This window comes from Gambusia affinis, linkage group LG07, assembly GCF_019740435.1.
Source record: "Gambusia affinis linkage group LG07, SWU_Gaff_1.0, whole genome shotgun sequence".
NCBI classification, from domain to species: domain Eukaryota; kingdom Metazoa; phylum Chordata; class Actinopteri; order Cyprinodontiformes; family Poeciliidae; genus Gambusia; species Gambusia affinis.
This window is the reverse complement of record NC_057874.1, coordinates 24,994,199-25,012,506: the sequence shown is the minus strand read 5'-3', so window position 1 is coordinate 25,012,506 and position 18,308 is coordinate 24,994,199. Positions and strand designations below refer to the sequence as shown.

General features: G+C 37.7%; 1 protein-coding gene across 1 annotated transcript in view; it reads right to left on the bottom strand.

Moving 5' to 3' along the window:
• Positions 1-18,308, bottom strand: part of LOC122834274 (plexin-A2-like) — an 84,528-nt gene that overhangs the window by 26,903 nt on the left and 39,317 nt on the right. Inside the window, exons 5-14 of the mRNA XM_044122562.1 lie at positions 16,879-16,979; positions 13,535-13,658; positions 12,923-13,076; positions 10,640-10,736; positions 6,456-6,570; positions 5,246-5,446; positions 4,542-4,638; positions 3,830-4,029; positions 2,354-2,505; positions 205-322 (exon numbers count right to left, since the gene is read on the bottom strand). Coding sequence (XP_043978497.1) covers positions 205-322; positions 2,354-2,505; positions 3,830-4,029; positions 4,542-4,638; positions 5,246-5,446; positions 6,456-6,570; positions 10,640-10,736; positions 12,923-13,076; positions 13,535-13,658; positions 16,879-16,979 — 1,359 coding nt within the window. The remainder of the gene's footprint in view (positions 1-204; positions 323-2,353; positions 2,506-3,829; positions 4,030-4,541; positions 4,639-5,245; positions 5,447-6,455; positions 6,571-10,639; positions 10,737-12,922; positions 13,077-13,534; positions 13,659-16,878; positions 16,980-18,308) is intronic.

Sequence of the window (18,308 nt, the reverse complement as noted above, 5' to 3'; positions counted from 1 at the left end):
CAAAAATTAGAAAAATGGAAAAAGGCAAATGCTTTTTGGGCCTCAACATGTAGTCAAAATTTATTCACAATGATTTTTTTTTTCCTGTGTGAACTGAGCTTTGATGTAGCCTAATTATTAGCTGTGTATTCTCAAGGCACATGATTACAAAGAATGTTTTAGTCAGAACAAGCTGACAAGTGTCTCTCTCTTTTTGTGAATTACCACAAATGTGTAGATCTGTGAGGACTGTGCGCTCAACTCTGGTCTGCATTCACCGACACATAGCTTGACTGGACCTGGGGCGCTTCCTTCCAGAGCCGCATCCATCTCACATACAATCCTGTCAAAAGCAAAACAAATAATGATACATCGATATCCACTCCAAACCAATGCCTTCCGAATTTGGCTAATAATAATAATAACACAATCCTGATGCACAAACACACAAGTGTGACTGCACTATGCCACATTCATCATGAGTCTCGCTGGTAAAAGATGTTCTCTTTTGGTCAATGTGATTGAAGCAGACTTTCATAGAAGTTGCAGGTCAATACAGAGGCTCATCTTTCTTCCTAATAGGAAACCTATGATAGCAATATAACTCAAATGATAAACTACACCCCTCCCCATCACAGGCATGACCGCCATCCGCCATTACCTCCCGTTGCCATGACAACATGGGGGTTTCTCCAATAAATCAGTATTGCATGTCAGGTCAATAAGATAAAGCATGTTATGTATAAGTCATTACAGCAACTGACCCGATGGTGAAATTAATGGTTGTAACATCTGTAATGTCATGTTTTAAAGCGCTGTGTGAGCTGAATGAATGGCCCTGCTAAATCTGCTGCTTTGCAAAAGAAACCATAAGTCGTCTGCACAATGGGAGCACTCAATGAATCGTCCTGGCCCATCTCTTCTTCTCGTAGATCATGTGGGGATTCCTATTTACGGCTGACATGTTCCTTTCTTTTTCTGGGGTTTTTTTCTTTTTTTTTTACAAGGGTATAAATAAAGTCGCTGCAGCTTGGTCCCAATCGCATTACATGCCTGTGAGAGAAACACATGGCTAACAGATTGTCCCTCCAGTCAGCGACATGCAGCGCATTTCAATTACAGCTGTACCGACAGCCTCATAACAACAACGACACAAAGACTGTCTGCCTCCTTCTTTGGCTGTGACAGCACCAGAGCAAAGCGAAGCCCCCTGCAGCCTGGGGAGGCGTGTCGACTTTTTACTTGCACATCAGCCATGATTCATGATCTTAGAGTCATGGAAATAAAAAATAAAAAACCTATGTACAGTATACTAGTATGAAAGAAATTGTATGGGTTGATTTTCATTGAGTTTTTGGATTTGTACAGTATTGCATTCAGTGCTTTGTGGACGTATTCATATCATCCATCCATCCATTTTCTAACACCCTTGTCCCTAGTGGGGTCAGGAGGGGTGCTGGTTCCTATCTCCAGCTACGTTCCGGGCGAGAGGCGGGGTCACCCTGGACAGGTCGCCAGTCTGTCGCAACAGTATTCATACCCCTTTAACATTTTAATATTGAGTCCGGTTAAGACCACAAACATCAAATTGGATTTTAAGTGATAAACCAACACAGAGTAGCACAAAATAGTGAGATAGAAGAATGATGTTTTGTTGGTCATTTAGTTTTTGAAACAGATAGATACTGATGATTAAATATATATTTCATTCCTAATTTGATGTTTAATTAAACTCTAGGTTTACTGAAGTCAAACATTTTTTTACAAAATAGCTCAAGCTCAGCCACATTGGATACCCCGCATACTATGGACATCATCAATTACAGCAAGTTTTGCACTTCTACAGAACTTTCATTCAGCAAGAACTAAGTCAAGAATGTCACAGAGTCATATACCAATACACTACTTGGAGTTAAGTGGTTAGGTAATTGAACCTCCAACGTTCTGATTGCAAGACAACTATGCTACCCACTGAGACATGTTTGTCCCATGTCTTATTCCTCCTATTGTCAGATGATGGGTTGAAAGATGCTGCCTGAGGTAAACAGCTGTATTGATACTGCAATTAAATGACACAAAGCTGTGCTCTACGTACCAGTCAGGTGCAGTCTAATGGCAATTAGTTGTACTGGATTCTACTTAAGAGTATCAGCTTCACATTTTTAAAATTACAAGCTATATCCTTTTCTTTCTAATTCATAAATATGCTCTACTTTGTATTTGCCTATTTTTTGAAAATTAAATACTTTAAAGTTTGTGTTTCAGCATTATAAAAATGTAAGTACTTCTTTGGTGTGAAAATAAAATGTTTGTAAGGACTAGTAAGCTAAAATACAAAGCATTTGTGTATGACAACGTAAATATGATCTCTTACTGCTCTGCTGTGACGTATCCCTCCTGCTGCGGTGTGCACTCCACTCCTGCCACCTCCACGTTACCCACAAGCTCAAAGAAGGAGAGACCCAGGTTCAGGCCCTGAATAGTGACAAGGGTGCCCCCCTCCAGAGGTCCTGCTAGTGGGCTTATCTTATATTAGAAGGAGACAAAAAGTACAAAAGGATTTAATGAGATATTACTTGTGTGAAGATTTCTAATAACATCTTTGGACTCTCCGTTATTTCCATTTGTCAGTGTTAAACTTACTATATTTGTTTTTGTGAACAAATGTAGTAAGTTTAACTTAAATTTTTACAATTTAAGTTAAAGTGTTCATCTTAAAGTTTACAGTCAAAGCAGTCTTAAAACAAGAAATTCCATTCTGTAAGATTTCATTTGATTTTTTAACTGAAATCTTTGAAGGATGCAACTCATGCAGAAAATGAAAAAGACTTTTTAAGACTTATTCAAAAAGCTTTGACATTGGTGATAATTCAAAAATAAACTTTCATAAATAATTCAGAGAATAATAAAGCCTTGAGAAAACCATTCACAGCGCATTCCAGTGAAAAAAGCAAACCGTGCCAGCAGGGGAACATTCGGACCTACAGAGCAGAACAGTAGCAATGGTGAAGCAACTCCGCCTGTGCTGTCGAGCCGCACTCGGTGGTTGATTCATTCTGCTGCAGCTCCTTCAGAAACACTAATAATGTGACAGGGACATCAAAGGCTGCCGGCTCTTTGAAGTGGAAGAGCCTTGCATCTTTGTGCATGACCCACAGTGCCTTATTCAGGAGAATGAACAGAGGTTCGGGACATAAAAGATCCATCACTTCTTTCTAAACAGACTGAATACGTTTAGCTGTCAAGAACTTAAGGTATTCAGCTGGCATGGAACAAAATGTCAGATAGTCTCAGGTAAACAGACATGGCTGAGAATTTTCTGCATTTTGTTGCTGTTTAAAGCCCAGACAACGACATTTTCACATGATGTCCTGGAAGTTTTCCAATACAGAAGCAAAAAAGTAAAATATAATTTGAGATATTTTACAAGGAATTCAACTTGAAGTATTTCTACACTTAAATATTTTTATTTTGAGATGATTACTCAACTACCTAAATAATCTTTTTCCACCTTGATTTCTCTAAGACTGTTTTTGTTGACATGGCATGATGTCAAAGCACGACTGAAGACACTTTCCTGCTCTCTGCCATGATTTAAATGTTTTGAACAAACTGCACCAAACCCAAGAAGTGTTTTTAAAGTTTGTTTTGCCAATTATACAGTTTATAAATCACAAAAGGAGAAACTGACAAGAATTATTTTTGATCAACCGCCAGTAGACTGAAAAACAGCTAAATAGAACACATGCAAGCCTATTAAGCTAATGATAAAAGTGAAGATGTATGACTATGCTAGTAAAACTGCACATGTTGTGTCTACATGAGTTCAAAAGTTGTGCAAGCAACAAACCTCTGTAATGCGTGGGTTGGTACACTTGACATTCCTGGCAGAAAGGTCCAGCCAGCGGCTGGAGTAAGGGGAGATGGGAGGACAGTGCTGCCTCATGGTGCACCGACCCTCACCACTACACCAGCCACACTGGAACTTCCTTTCAGCACGCAGACACATGCCACAGCTGTCCCGTTGGGCGCTGCACTTGTACAGATGCACTGCAGAATTAAAAAAATAATGATGCTTTCAGCTGATAAGAGCCAAGGAACTGCACTTCTTTTATGATGTTTAAATAGCTTAAAAAACCTATAGAAACTAAAGATTGATGGCAAACAGTAATTAAAAAAACAGTCAACACATATTGCCTCGCAAAGATGCCACAGAATTTGCGGCATCTTTGCTACAACTCATTGCCATTTTTAGGGAACCCTTGATTTTAATTTTGGTGTTGTGAATATATATAATATTGAAACTGATTAATCTCAAAAATTGACTGACAGAAAAAAAGGGAAACTAATCAGGGATACAAGTTGAGCAAATATGAAGATTCACCCATTGCCCCCCTGAGCATAGAAGTGATTTGGTGCTCTTTGATAAAAACCCGCTGATAACTTGAACTTTTTCTCAAGGCCTTTTGGGAACCTTGAAGTGCTCTCTATAAACCATAAATCGCCTCTGGATTGAGGGTTTTACACTCCTCTGGCTTGGCAGTGATGGATGGCAGAGGCACCTTTAATCTTCTCAGGATTGTCGATGATGAAGTTGCCGTTCCATACGATGGAGAGGTCCACCGCCAGGTCACTGATCTTCACACCCTCGTACATGTACTGAAAAGCAGAAAAAAACAATATTGAAAAGGAATAGGCTTCAAAATGGAAACAGGGAGAGAGGAAAGTCAAATGGACTTATAAGGTAGCGAATATAAGAAGACACAGAGAGACTGAAAGGCCAGCGGAGAGACGAGGCTTTTAACCATCTGTTATTCTCTGCTATGGTTGTCTGCTCCGCTCCTCTTTGACATGTAGGGACACAAACCTTGGCCGGGGTGACCAATCATCTGAATCTGAGGAAAATGGTCTTTTCATACATTGTCACAGTGTTGCAGTATACGCTGTGCTTCAAAATGTACCCTCTGATTTGCATTATGTAGGAAAAAAAATCCAAAGAAATCTACGGGGTGCCTCTGAAACCTGATAATGCTGAATTGCTTTCACAAAATTCAGAGATGGAAAATTATTTTTTTCCTTATGTTTTGCACTTTTTCTCATCACCTCAACTTTTTCTTTCCTCCCCATTCATCTCTCTATGGTGCAACATCTAAGGCAAAGTTCATTGATGCTGATACACCATGCACAGCTTGACAATCGAGCGTCTGAGGCGCTGTCTCTGGTTTGACAGCTGAGAGATTCCCGCCCAGCATGTTCAGGGTCATACCGAGCTGTTCTGGCACTGAACGCTGGTGCTGTTGAAGCGCAGTGCCGTGACACGATGACTGACGCCCTGTACGTTCACCACGCATTCATAGCCCCGCTGGCCCGACTGCGGCTGAGGGAGGTTTCGGGCCCTCAAGGTGATCGGTCGGACCTCGCCGGCCGGAATAAGAATTTCCCCAGAGTTGAGGAGCTGAGGGCAGTCCTGTGAGAGCAAATGAGAAAAGCAGTTAATAAGAATACCCTCTCACATAATATTAGCACATGTACACATAAAAGCAACATTTACATCTTTTTTTTCTGTTTGGCATTAAAATAGTCTAAACTATTCTTCTTTGGGTCAGGTAAGATAACCAAAATTATTTATAATTGGAGGATAATCCAAACATAAGATAATGTTTCACTTTTAAAAGAAAGAAATCTCTATATTTACTAGTTTATGTACATTTCCTTAGAATTTGGTAGAAATAACTTTTAAACCAGATGAAATATTTCCTTCCACATACTCAAACCTGAGGTAGGTTTAGTTTTTCTAAATTGTTGACACTATCCCCATCAACTATATGTATATATATATGATAATTCTAACTGACCTAAAACTGGAAGGGTTTAGTTTAATTTTATGTTGCGTACTGACAAAAAAAATTTGAATTTCATATTTTGTATATAAAATGCATGGTTACAGCTGTGAGTGACAGCAAATCACTGCAAGACATTTGCAAAACCTCTTCTACATATTTGTGTGTGTCTGTATTTATAAGCTTATGCTCTATTACATAAGCATAGAGACCAATGTAGAACAGGGATTAAAAGGGTATATGGGGCAAAAGTATCAGTATAAATATAACTCATTTTCATTTGGTGCATGGGTTTATGCAATGCAATAAATAAAGATTTTTATAAATACAGATTTGGTTTACTCCTAAAAACTAAGGATCAACCTCAAATGAAAGTTTTATCCGATACACTATTCTAAAAACTAAGATCATGTCAACAAAAATCATGTAGACAATGTTATTACAACCTCAAAACATCCCTTTATGATCGCTTATAGTCACAAACGCAGCTGTAAGCTCTTAATCTTGTTTATTCTTTGCTGTGGAGCTTCATTTTCAGTTCTATTCAGGTGAAAACTGAAAGGTAAAGTGTCACTCAGATTAATGTTATATCTGAAAGCACTGTTTAAATCAGGTTCAGTATTCCCGTTTCTGTACCTCTGATGCATTGACTCTTCCTTCCTGGAAAGAACAGCTGCTTGGGTCGTGGGTGCAAAGGTTGCGATATTTACACCAGTGGCAGCGAAATGTGCTGTTTACACAGGACAGACACCTGCACAACAAGATAACCACATATTACTACAAACCATAAATAAATATGGACATCTTTAAACTATAAACACTCTTTCAGGCTCATCTTCAGCAACATTTTGCAAGGCTTAATTCAATTTAATTTCTTTCCTCAAGATTTATATACACCAAAATTGAATGTCTTTTGTCATTTAGGAGATGATTAAAAATGACCATGAGAAAGCAGACTCACTGGACAAACCTCTGCATTTAAATTAGGCTTAAAACAGGTTAATTACTGTACCAAACAACTATGAAGCATCAAGGACATACAATGTCTTTGTTAGATGTACTCTGATGTCAACTTGTTAACATACAGTCCAGACTTATTGGCAACCCTTTTTAAAACCCTTTTGAAAATTGAAAATTGCTGTTATGGAGTCTTAATGACAACATAGTGCCACTGTTTTCTGCACTTTTCTAGCTCAGCGCCTTCAATATTAACATCTTTTACAATATCCACACCGTGCATAGTGGTGGAAAGGTGAACTTTGGTTGTTGCCCAGCTTTCTTGTTTGCCAAAGCTCCACTCTGCTTTTATTAAACCTTTTGAAATATTGCTATGAATGTAGAGTGAAGGATTTGTCCTGGAATATAGAAATAAACTTCTTGGATGAATGAAAAATAACTCTGAATCTAAACCTTCAAGGGGTATGAATAATTTTTGTCTTAATACATGGAACATCATTACTTTTTATACACTCTTCAGCATCCATATTGTTTACAACAATCAGACTCTGACTTCCCCATTTCAAATTCCAACTTCTAGAGGTATTATTTCCGTATTTCCAACTGGAAAGTCAGAAAATCTAATTTGCAGATAGATCATCCCATAATTGTCCTGGGATATAGAATCCCTGGTTACCAAATATTAAAAAAGTGCTTGTGCATCTGATCAACTTAAAAAGCAAATGTGCAAATAAGCATGGCATTCAGAGGTTGGATCTTATTGTAATACTTTTTACAAATTATCTCCTCAGGGTGAAATAATATTAGGGTATTCACCTGATTAAATTTGTTTTTACAGCTGCTCACATAATGTTCTTTATTTTCAGGTGGTATTTTTATTTTACCCATTCATCATCTGATTAGGTAGAACATGGGTTAAAAGCTCATTATGTGAAGGGTAGGGTTGTGCAACATCCTTGGCTCAGATTCAGTTGCCTCTAGCATGCGGTCAATTGTGGATTAAAGTTGTTCCTAAACAACCTCAGCCAACTCGATTAAACAGCAAACATGGAGACAATTTAAAGAAAATTTCCAATGGAAAATGTCTACTTTTTCTGATGAAGTAAAAAAAAAAAGAGCAATAAATCTTATTTAATGGGATGCAGCCATGAGAAAGACATAAACCACCACAAGCCTTTAGATACTGCAGCTCATGCCGACCAACAAATGGCAATAAATGTAGAGCCACATAATTAAATTTTCATAATAATTAGCTGCCCAAGGCTAGGACGGACATTAAAAAGTGCTACATGAGGAAAAAAAAATATGGGGTGGGAGGGGCTGTGTATCGCCACAGCGTAACTAGACTGGCAGGGTGCTGCAGACATTGGATAATTCATTATGGAGGCTGATGTGATGCGGAGGTATAGTAAAGAGGGAGATGGGAAAGAAGGTGCAGGGTTAGAAGCATGTTTTGTGTGAAATATTTATCACACAAGTATACAGGGTCACCCTGCAGCTAATGGAGGCCATACTGGTGTGGAGCAGATGTGATGAGCATCCAACTGTTTATCACTAATGGGTATGTTGTGGCCTCCATGTTTCAGTTAAAATGAATAAATGGGATGTCTGTACATAGTGGATTAATTCCCAGTCAATCAAGAAAAAAAAGCACTCTGCTTCAGCCAACTCCTGTTTACTCTTTGTTTATGCTGTGGTGTAGTAAGCGGAGTAAGGCTGATAAAGAATACATTGCATGAAAGGTCTTCATGTGACCTTTTAGTTTTGTGATTTGGCCTCTTGACTTTAACCGTCTTGTCTTGTGTTTCTAACAAACACACAGAAGTTTGTTTGTTTCAAAAGAGTGACACGTACAACTAATTAACGTTCATCCTAATAAGATCTGCTATTGTTCCTGCTTGTAATTGTTATGCAAAATGCAAGCCTCTTGCCATAGTTTACTGTTGTGATTAATACAGTTGACATTTGCAAAATGGCTCATAGTCAAAACAGCTTCCTGGACCCAGTTAGGGAGCTTATATTGGTTGACATTTAAATAAAGTGCTCTTTAATTTACACAGTTTTACCTGCCGTGAGGCACCAGAGGAGGACAAAAAAAAAAAAAAAGTGTCTTATGATTTTCCCCCGCAGACTCCCCTGAGACAAAGTTAGGTCAGAGGGGGTTCTGTGAGTCTAATGCTTATCCATTTAGCAGCCCTTGGAGAATGCCAGCCTTCAAGAAATAGTTTCTAGCAGCCAGACAGCAAAGCTTCACTGCAGGAAAATTTCACATTGATTTGAAAATACCAAAGTCCAAAGTGGTATCCTCAAATTGCACCATAAAAATCACACTAGGGCTTGATTTTGGTATGGCAGCTGAATTTCTGTATCATGTCTGATTGAGTTTATTGTTACAAAAGACCCACAGATCAGACTTTTGGTTTCTTGTCTGCCTGAAACCTCATAATTAACCATGACGGCACACAAAAATGATTAAAATGCTTTTGTAGTTTTGAATCTAAACTAAAATAAAAAATGATCCCCTAATGGTACAAGTATTATGCCCCTAATCTTTTACTGACTGCTTTCAATTTAAAAACCAATGTGGATTAAATCAAATTCTGTTTGGAGCTGTAATGACACTCAAAAATCATAGTTCATTTTGTACTTTGGTTTTAAGGTTATAGTTGTTTATGTTTTTAGGGTTTTTATTTGTAAAGAAAAAAAAGTGTCTAATATGGAGATTAATTGAGTTTTGGCAGAATTTTCTTTTTCAACCAAAACACCAAAATGAGTGTGTGTGTGTGTGTGTGTGTGTGTGTGTACATACACACACACACACACACACACATATATATATATATATATGTGTGTGTGTTGACCTTTTTAATAATAAGATTGTGATGACATTTGAGAACAAAAAAGCTTTAAGTAATTTTTCCAGTATACTAAATGTATTTGAATCTGGTTATTGCAATTGATATCACAATATTTCCTAAATATTTTAGCCATTACAAGACTTTTTGATGTTGTCATTTTATATGACAATATCAGGACACACACCTAGACTGTTGGTATGCATTTCAAATAATAAGTTATTTTTACTGTAAGTAATTAGAAAAGCAACTGGGTTACATAAAAACAGAACCAATATTTTTTAAATATCTGAAAGTTTTATATAATCGCCAGCAACCACTGCCACCATCAGAACCATTTTGGGACAAATTTATAAGAATTTATCTGATGTGCCGCAGTAAAATTTAATGTCATAGTTATTGTCCAAACTGTACTTAAAAACTTTAACTGTGGAGATAAATGCAGAGGATGATAAGCAAATATATAATAATTAAAGAAGAGAGGAATCTTTGTTGTTGTTGTTGTTATGCTATTTCTCATTTTTTTAATTAATGATCCCAATTGAATTATATCTGCATCTCTGTGTTGTGGTCAGAAACACAGCGGTAAAAAAAAAACAAAAACTAGCACTCAAACAACAGGAGAAACTGATGTCAAAAATTATCTTACCATGGTAACAACCAGTATAGAATTAAATCTCAAAATAATTTTCATAGTACTTACATGATAAGAGCCAGAAAACATATCTATTGAGTGTGTACTACCAAACAGAAAACTTGTCAGCTGTATTCAAAGCTGTAAGCAGTAAGCCCACAAACTGCCACTTAAAGCAAAGGCGAAATAAACAACCCATGACAAATTCATCATGTTGATTTAAATGAAACCTGACAGATAAATTGAACTCTGAGGTTATCTAGCAGCGCGATCTTAAGTGGGGTTGGAAGCATCAGTACATCATTGCCCTAAATTAAGTTGTGTTCCTCCATCTATTGAACAAATCAAAGGTGGGGGAAGGGCGGTCCACTCACATCTGATGTGTGCTGCAGTTGTAGAACTTCACCTCTGTACTGGCGACCATTTGACCCGTCTCGTTTGAATTCAGACGAAGCTCCACACCAGCCCAGTCTGAAAGAAAGTTTTTATTCAAAGAATACAATTAGCTGAAAAAAGGGGAAGAAAAAAAACAGACCAAAGACGGATGAGTAAAAGAGACAAAACAAAGACAGGATCAAAGAACTCAAAATTAGGAGAAAATTGTAATACTTTTATCATTTTCGTGCAAAGAGCCACCTGGTGTCTGTGCTCCTGGAAGCTCTGTCAGGAGAAAGCCTTCAGTCAAAAGCTTCAATTCAAGGATTACCTTAAATGGTTGGAGGAAATCCTGCAGCACTTTGTCCTCACCTAACTTAAAATATATATAAAACTTGAGGCACTAAATAGAAAGGACATCTACTTTGGCTTAAAACCTTTAATTTTTACATTAACCCTATTTGAAGTACTGTGCAAGAACTACAAGAGTTTCAACTACATTGCTTCATGCAGCCAGACTTTATTGTAACCTTACAAAGTGGTTTTGATCAGTAGTTCTTCAGGCTTTCTATATACAATAGGATTTTTTTACTCATTTTCTGTACAGTTTAGTAAACTTGGTAAAAATGAAGTAAGTGAGGGACAGAACAATTGTGCATCTAAAAATGTTCAACAGCAGATGAACAGTATCTGAAAAAGTTAAGAAAAACCCAATTAGAGGACTTGAGAGATGAATCATTATTTGTTTAATCCAGCAACTGCCTTAAAAAAACTGTCATTATTTCTTTAGAAAGTTTTGTGTTTGTTCAAAAATGTAACTCTAGGCTAGATGAAAAAAATAATTTTGTCACAGCAGCAAATTCCTTGAAGATCCAGTATAAAATTGATTATTTGCCCAGTTTGGTTACGTGTAAAAAGTGGCACATCCGAATCTTATCTCTCTAAATGATTCACTGGTCAAACTTAACAAGCATGACCAACAAAATGCTAACAGTTGCAAATAGCTAAATAGGAACCGACAATAATTAGAGGTTCTAACAAAAACCTTCATACCAAAACCTTCAACAAACATGACTGAAGACCACTTTAAAAGATTAAAGCAAAGTCTTTCTTTTTTGAAGTAAAATATGGATAAATGAGAGGTAACTTAAGACCTTTAATGGTGTTGAAGATTTTTTTTTTTTTTTTTTATGTAGGGGCTACTAAGAATTTATTTAAAAATAATTTCAGAATTAGTCTAAGCTATTAATTTTTCTAATAGACCCTTTTTTTTTTACAATTAATATGTATGACATTTATGACGTATAATAAAATATGAACAAATCTCAATTTTAAAGTAAATGGAAAGGAAATAAAATGTATGTATTCAGTTCCCCTCTTACAACATAAATTAAAAATAATGAAGCCCTCATTTATTAGTTCAGACTGAAGCAGTAGAAAACAAGAACAGTGTTCAACTCTCAAGAAAAACAAGTTTGTGTCTACTACAGCTTTTAAAGAAATGTATTGTAGCATACAAATGATTTGTATTTATTTGCTGTGTGCATTCCATGTGTTAGCATAGCTTAAATTTGATTCAGTTTTATAACTACACTGTTAAATGCGATTAAAACAGTAAATAAAGAATGAACATGAGCACATGGGCACAGCACTTTTCAGTCAAAGATCCATCTAAGCTATATCATACAAACACTTATTGAGAAATAATGTAGCAGACAAACAATTTGTCTAGCTTTAGAGACTATTCAGTAACTTTAATAAATGTAAGAGTTTTATCTTCTCTGTTGGCTCATTTGTAGCCTCTGGGTGCTGTCTCTTTAGCTACTCATCATACATTCTGCCTGTGCTGCTTTGCTTCACAACAACACCTAACAGAGCATCTAAACCCTCCATTTATCATTAGTTAACATGGAATATTCTCATACTTTGAACTACTTCAGGCTTTGATAGTTTAAATACTCTTCTAACTCAGCTCGTTTGACAGTGAGACATTTGCCTTATCTGCTATGTTTGTTTTGAAACTGTAGCGAGACGCAACCAACTCATGACCATGTAGACAAGCACGACTGTATGTAGGGCAGACACATGCACAGATGCAAAATCATACTGCTTCATAATGCACCCTGAAGACTGTCTAGACATAGCAGTTTGTTACAGTTGTAACTTTTAATAAAATAAATGCAAATGCATTCATAAAAATAACAGATCATTCTTACTTAGGACATCCGTTAGGTTGACAAATCAAGGCACCCCTAGTTTGCAGATTCAATATCTTCACTCACCTTGTCCCTCTGGGATCTGAGGAACTTCCTTCCCTGCTGGTGAGAGACACATGACTCTATTCCCATTGACGTGACCCTCTGCTTGGGCCTGCTGGCCAAATGAACAGGTAATTCCAGCAGAAAGGTCTGGAACATTATTCACCTCCAGCAGGAGCTAAAAAATATATGATTAAAGTTAAAAATGTAGATACATTGCATTACAAGAGAGAAAAGTAACAGTAACTGGTGTAAGTGGAGGATGGATAATTTTTTACTATATATTGTGTGTGAATGGTAACTGTGCCAAAAGCTGTGCTGTGTTATTTTTATTCCATGTATTTTTATTTTTTTTTTTTTACTAATCTAAGCGTCTGGCTTCATCTCCAAATTTATCAAGCATCAAATTAGTGTTCCATACTCCACTACAGTGAAAGCAAAACAAAACCAATAGATGCCCCACAGGGAGAGTCCAGCTCCTGCCTTACTTCATGTCTCCTAAAGCTAATCTCTGTTGGGTTTTCACTTAACTCTCTATGTGGCTCTAAAAGGCTACTCAAGGTGATTGCTTACAAACACTAGCATTTTTAGCGGAGTGACAGTGCAGTGATTGGTTAGAATGATAAGTAGACTCACAGGGACGCTATGTGCTGATACAGCGATACTGTCCGGATGAGCAATAACCTTCACACAGCGGTCAACGTCTGTCGCAAAGCGAAAGCTCTCCTCTGCTCTCAGGCACCGATCTTTTCTGGAACACCTGTTGAATAAAAGCACTTCCATTATACAAAATCTTAAAAATGTAGTGAGTGTTTATTCTGTTTTCATGCTCAGAACTGTGTATTTGGAAATTGTGGTTAAAAACAAGTATTGAACAATGTACAACACAACTATGTTAATGATGCATCACTTTTCAAGAGTACATGATGTCAAGAGGATCAATTTTTACAAAACAAATCAACTCCAACATGATACGCTGACATAAGCATTAGTATAGCTTAATCACAACTTCGCATTACCTATAACATAGTTGTTGGACATTGTGGCCATCATAAAAGTAAAGCTTATCACCACAGCCACACAGCAGTGGTTAGTACTGTCGCCTCACAGCATGAAGGTCCTAGGTTTAAATCCCAGCTGGAGTCTTCCTGTATGGAGTTGGTATGGTCTTCCTATGCATGTGTGGGTTTTACGTTAGCATCCTCTCACAAACCAAAAACATGCAGGTTTTGTTAGCCACTCTAAATTCCCTTTAGTTTTTTGTGCACATGGTAGTTTATCCAGTGTTTCTCATTTATTGATTGGCAACAGCAGATTTTCACCAGCACCCTATGCAAAGATAAAGTGTGTGTAAAAAATACACGAATGGGCAAATATCTTTTACTCCATCCACTTCCTAGAGGAAGGACAAATTCTGTCTGTTTCCAAGCCTATTTTGAAAATGCTGGTTCTAATTTTATGAACACAGATGTGGGCACCAGAACACCCAGTCCAAATTGGACTCTAGCAGGGCTGCATCTCTTGCAGTATTCTTCAGGGTTTCATCTTTATCTTGCACATTATCTTACAGATAATGTGATTCCCTTGGAGGTTCCTTCTTCTACTTCCACTGAATCAGTTCACAACTAAATATTAAACAAACAGGACAAGAGTCAGCTCCTTCAAGTCTGAGGCCAATGTCTTCAGTTGGAAAAAGGTGGATTAATCCCTGAATGTTCAGGGGTTAGGTTTTGCCTAAGGTGGAGTAAATTGATGTCAATAGTGATGGCAGGATGTAGAAGGAGATTTGGGGGTATGTGTCCTGATGAAGGAAGAGCAAAGCCAAAAAGTGAAACCGCATTTTTTACAACACTGTGAACAGTGGAACCCTTAGTATGATCAAAAAGTGAACCAAGACAGACCTTCCTCTGCAGGGTCACTGAACTCCACCTTAGAGATAGGGTTTGTAAATTGATCATCTTGGTGTTCGAAGTCTTCTCTCCATCAAAAGAAGTCTGCCAATAGAGGCTTCCACTGGCAGACCCTAAAGAAACGTGAGTTGACTGTGTATCCCCTCAAGCCAAGGTACATCTTGGTATCCCCCAGAATAATCTGCAGAGAGTTTCTTGGGAAAGGGATGTCTGTATTTCCATCCAGGATCTTTAAGCTCCACAACCTGACCTCATGCAACTGATCACTGAAACCAGTTTCAAAAAGCAATTACTTTTTCATTTAATCATCGCCAATAAGAGAGCATGTTGATCGGACTTTAGTTTTGGCTTGTTTTTTGAGTAAGTTACAAAGCAATAAGCTTTAAATTCTAATATGCAATTAAAAGTAGCGAGTGAAAGGCTGGGTAGCACAGCAGGACACCACAGGGGTTTTTATACGAGACAAAAGTACACTGAATATACAGATAAATTACAAGTGGGTATTGAAAATTTCAAGCAGTTTGTCCAGTCTTGGAAATGGGGATTAGTTGCTGAGATACTTTTTGTTCCAGCTGTACTTATGCATTTGAAAGGCAAACTCCAAATGGTTCATCTCTCTGCATGTTCAGTTTGAAAAGGCGAGACTATCAGCTGTAAAGTTGACTTGTAATAGCAAACCCAGGGAGCATTTTGGCTTTAAACCATCATGTATTTCTTTGAATGCGTACTAAAAGGAGACAGTAGTAATACAGGCTCAGATGCAGCTGAGGGGGTGGCACCTCCTGAGAGAACTCAAAGAGCGCTGAGGCCTCTGCTGTAATCATGGCTCACTATAAAGGTGGATTGGAAATGCGGTGGCAGCTGTTGCTGGCTCGGCTCCTTGAGGCAAACAACGGCTACGGGAGCACGGATCACCTTCTGACCGCTCATCAGCTGAAGTGTCAAAGAAAAAAGGCACCTTTCATCTCTGTCTTTCATTGCCTTTTATTTTTGTTTCTTTCATTCACTGTGTTTTTGTCTGATCAAACCATTTGTTCCCTTTTTTCCTTCAGGCTTTTTACATGTGCACAAACACCCCCTACCCACTCTGTTAGATAGGTGCTTTGGTGCAAATCACCACGGGTGGGAAAGTGAGACGCTGAAAGCAGTCAACATGACACTGTGAGTGTCATTCAGAGAGCTGAAAAAGACCCCAATCTGCATTTAATAGGGCAGAAAAACAAAGTAGTTTTACTCTGCAGTGTGGGACTTTTTTTCTTTTCAAAACTGGAGGGAAACAGCAGCCTGTTCACTCCGATAAGTTTAATTCAAATAAAGAGTGTAATGAGATTTACAGACAAAATTAGCTTTGAAAAAAAAAAAACAACAGTTACTTAATGAGGTAATTTGGATTTTTAAACAGCATTATTTTTTCATTCCCCTATCCTTTGAGTTTGATAATATAGAGAGCTGTAATTTAAATAATGCTGATTACCATCAAGATATAGCCAGCTGAAATGCAGACGTGAAATGATGAGACAGGGATAAATCCCCGACTGAGGTCAGCTTCAAACACTGCGGCTGGTGCCGAAAAGCAGGCATTTAATCTTCTGAATCCCCTTTGCTCCATATCGAAGTGTTATGCAAGCTAACCTGGGGTCAGATAATTAAGATGGAGGAGATAAAGCTTGCTCCGTCAGGTTCAAAATGTTTCATGGGTATGTAGAAAGTGCATCTGCTGCGCTTGCTGTGGCTGGAAGGCTAATCCCTCTTTCCTCCATTAACACCCGTTATCCTTTGGTTCGGCAGACAATGAAATCTGGTGATCATGCAGCTTCTGTTGTCCTAAATGCCGCTATTTATGAGGGATCACAAAGTCCAGCAACCACTTCCCTGGTTTTCCAATTTTCATGCCAGATGTTTATTGTGGTTATAGCTCCAGAGACTATAATAAGAGTGCTATATCAAATCATAGGACTGCAGGCTTAACCCCGTTGAGCTTCCTTGTGAGCAGTTTGGTAAAACCAGTGACGTTTGTTTTAATCCGACTGATTTGGTAGATGTATGAGAAAATGAAAGGAGTAGACTCACATGTTGTAGAGCACGCACCAGCCACAGTGGGGATCACCAGCGCTGAGGCACTCAGCACACGTAGTGTACTGCTCACAGGACTCCACAGGGACCTGGACCACCTGAAGCAGAGGAATGACAGGAGGGCAGGAAGGCTGGCATGTCAACAACTGCTGAGAACCATAAAAAGATTTTAGATATATATATATATATATATATATATATATATATATATATATATATATATATGTGTTCTGTTTTCAAATGTGTTTTAACCCTTTTTGGCCATGAAAAATATAGAATTAGAAGATTGGTGAACCCCAGAATTAGTGAGATAATTTGTGATTCATTCATTAGGGAAAGAAGCGTAATAATAACGGTTGTGGCTTTCTTACAAACTGAAATCTTAAAATTGTAGCTGCCTTTGACCTGAATCCCCTTTCAATGCAGTTCTATTCATCAGCTCTAAGCAGTTTCTGTCCATGCTGAAGAAAGGTTTCACTGTGTGGACAGAAGTCCTCATTTCTGTGTGCGTACGTTTAAAAAAAATACATGGAAAGGTCACTGTCACGCTTTCAGTTTTTATTTTTTTGGACATGAGGGTACTATTATGTACTATTATAAGAGCCAGTTAACGTCCATGTGGACTTAAGACACAGGAGAAAAAACCATGCTGTGACACAAAATTCTTAGCAGAATATGAAATTTCAGGGAATGTTTACTGTATTATCTGAATAATGACTCGTCTTCATCAGATCAATTTTTGCTCAAAAACAAATAAACATTCTTAACCACTTGTGATTGTAGTAAGAATTTGTCTAGGGATGCACTGATGTCAGTTTTTTGGCCAATCATTAATCACTGGTCTTTTAAAAAGCCTGACCTGTTAATTTCGATTTTGGTCAATACCAGTTTTTTGTTTGTTTTAAATGTAGCTAAATATAGCAACAAAGTCGCTGACTTTTGTTTTGTGACTATTATTAAATACAAATGGTTGTGTTTGTAAATGTGTAGACATGACCAGTTGGGCTGGTCTGTCCGTCAGCCCTCTCACAAGAGAGCAGAAGAGGACAGTGGGCGAGTTTTATACCTTTGCTGAGGTAGATGAGATCGGTTTCACATGTATGGATCAGCTGATCACCAATCTCCCAAAATTAAGAAATCGGCATTGATAAATTGGTGAACCCTTAGATTTGTCAGAGACATGCTAAAAGAGCTTTACCTAATGAATCTGCACTTTGTGTGAATAGCAAACAACTTGTAACAAACATTAAATAACACAAGTGTACGACCAACACATAAGGACATTTAAGCATTCTGTGGTTCCAAATGTTTCCTGTGTAACTAAACCCTGGAGTTCAGTTTTACTTAATGGAACTTTTTTCTTTTCATTCTAAGTGATCAGTAGCTGTTACAATTACTTATTCCAAACTGGCATCCAGAATCCGCTT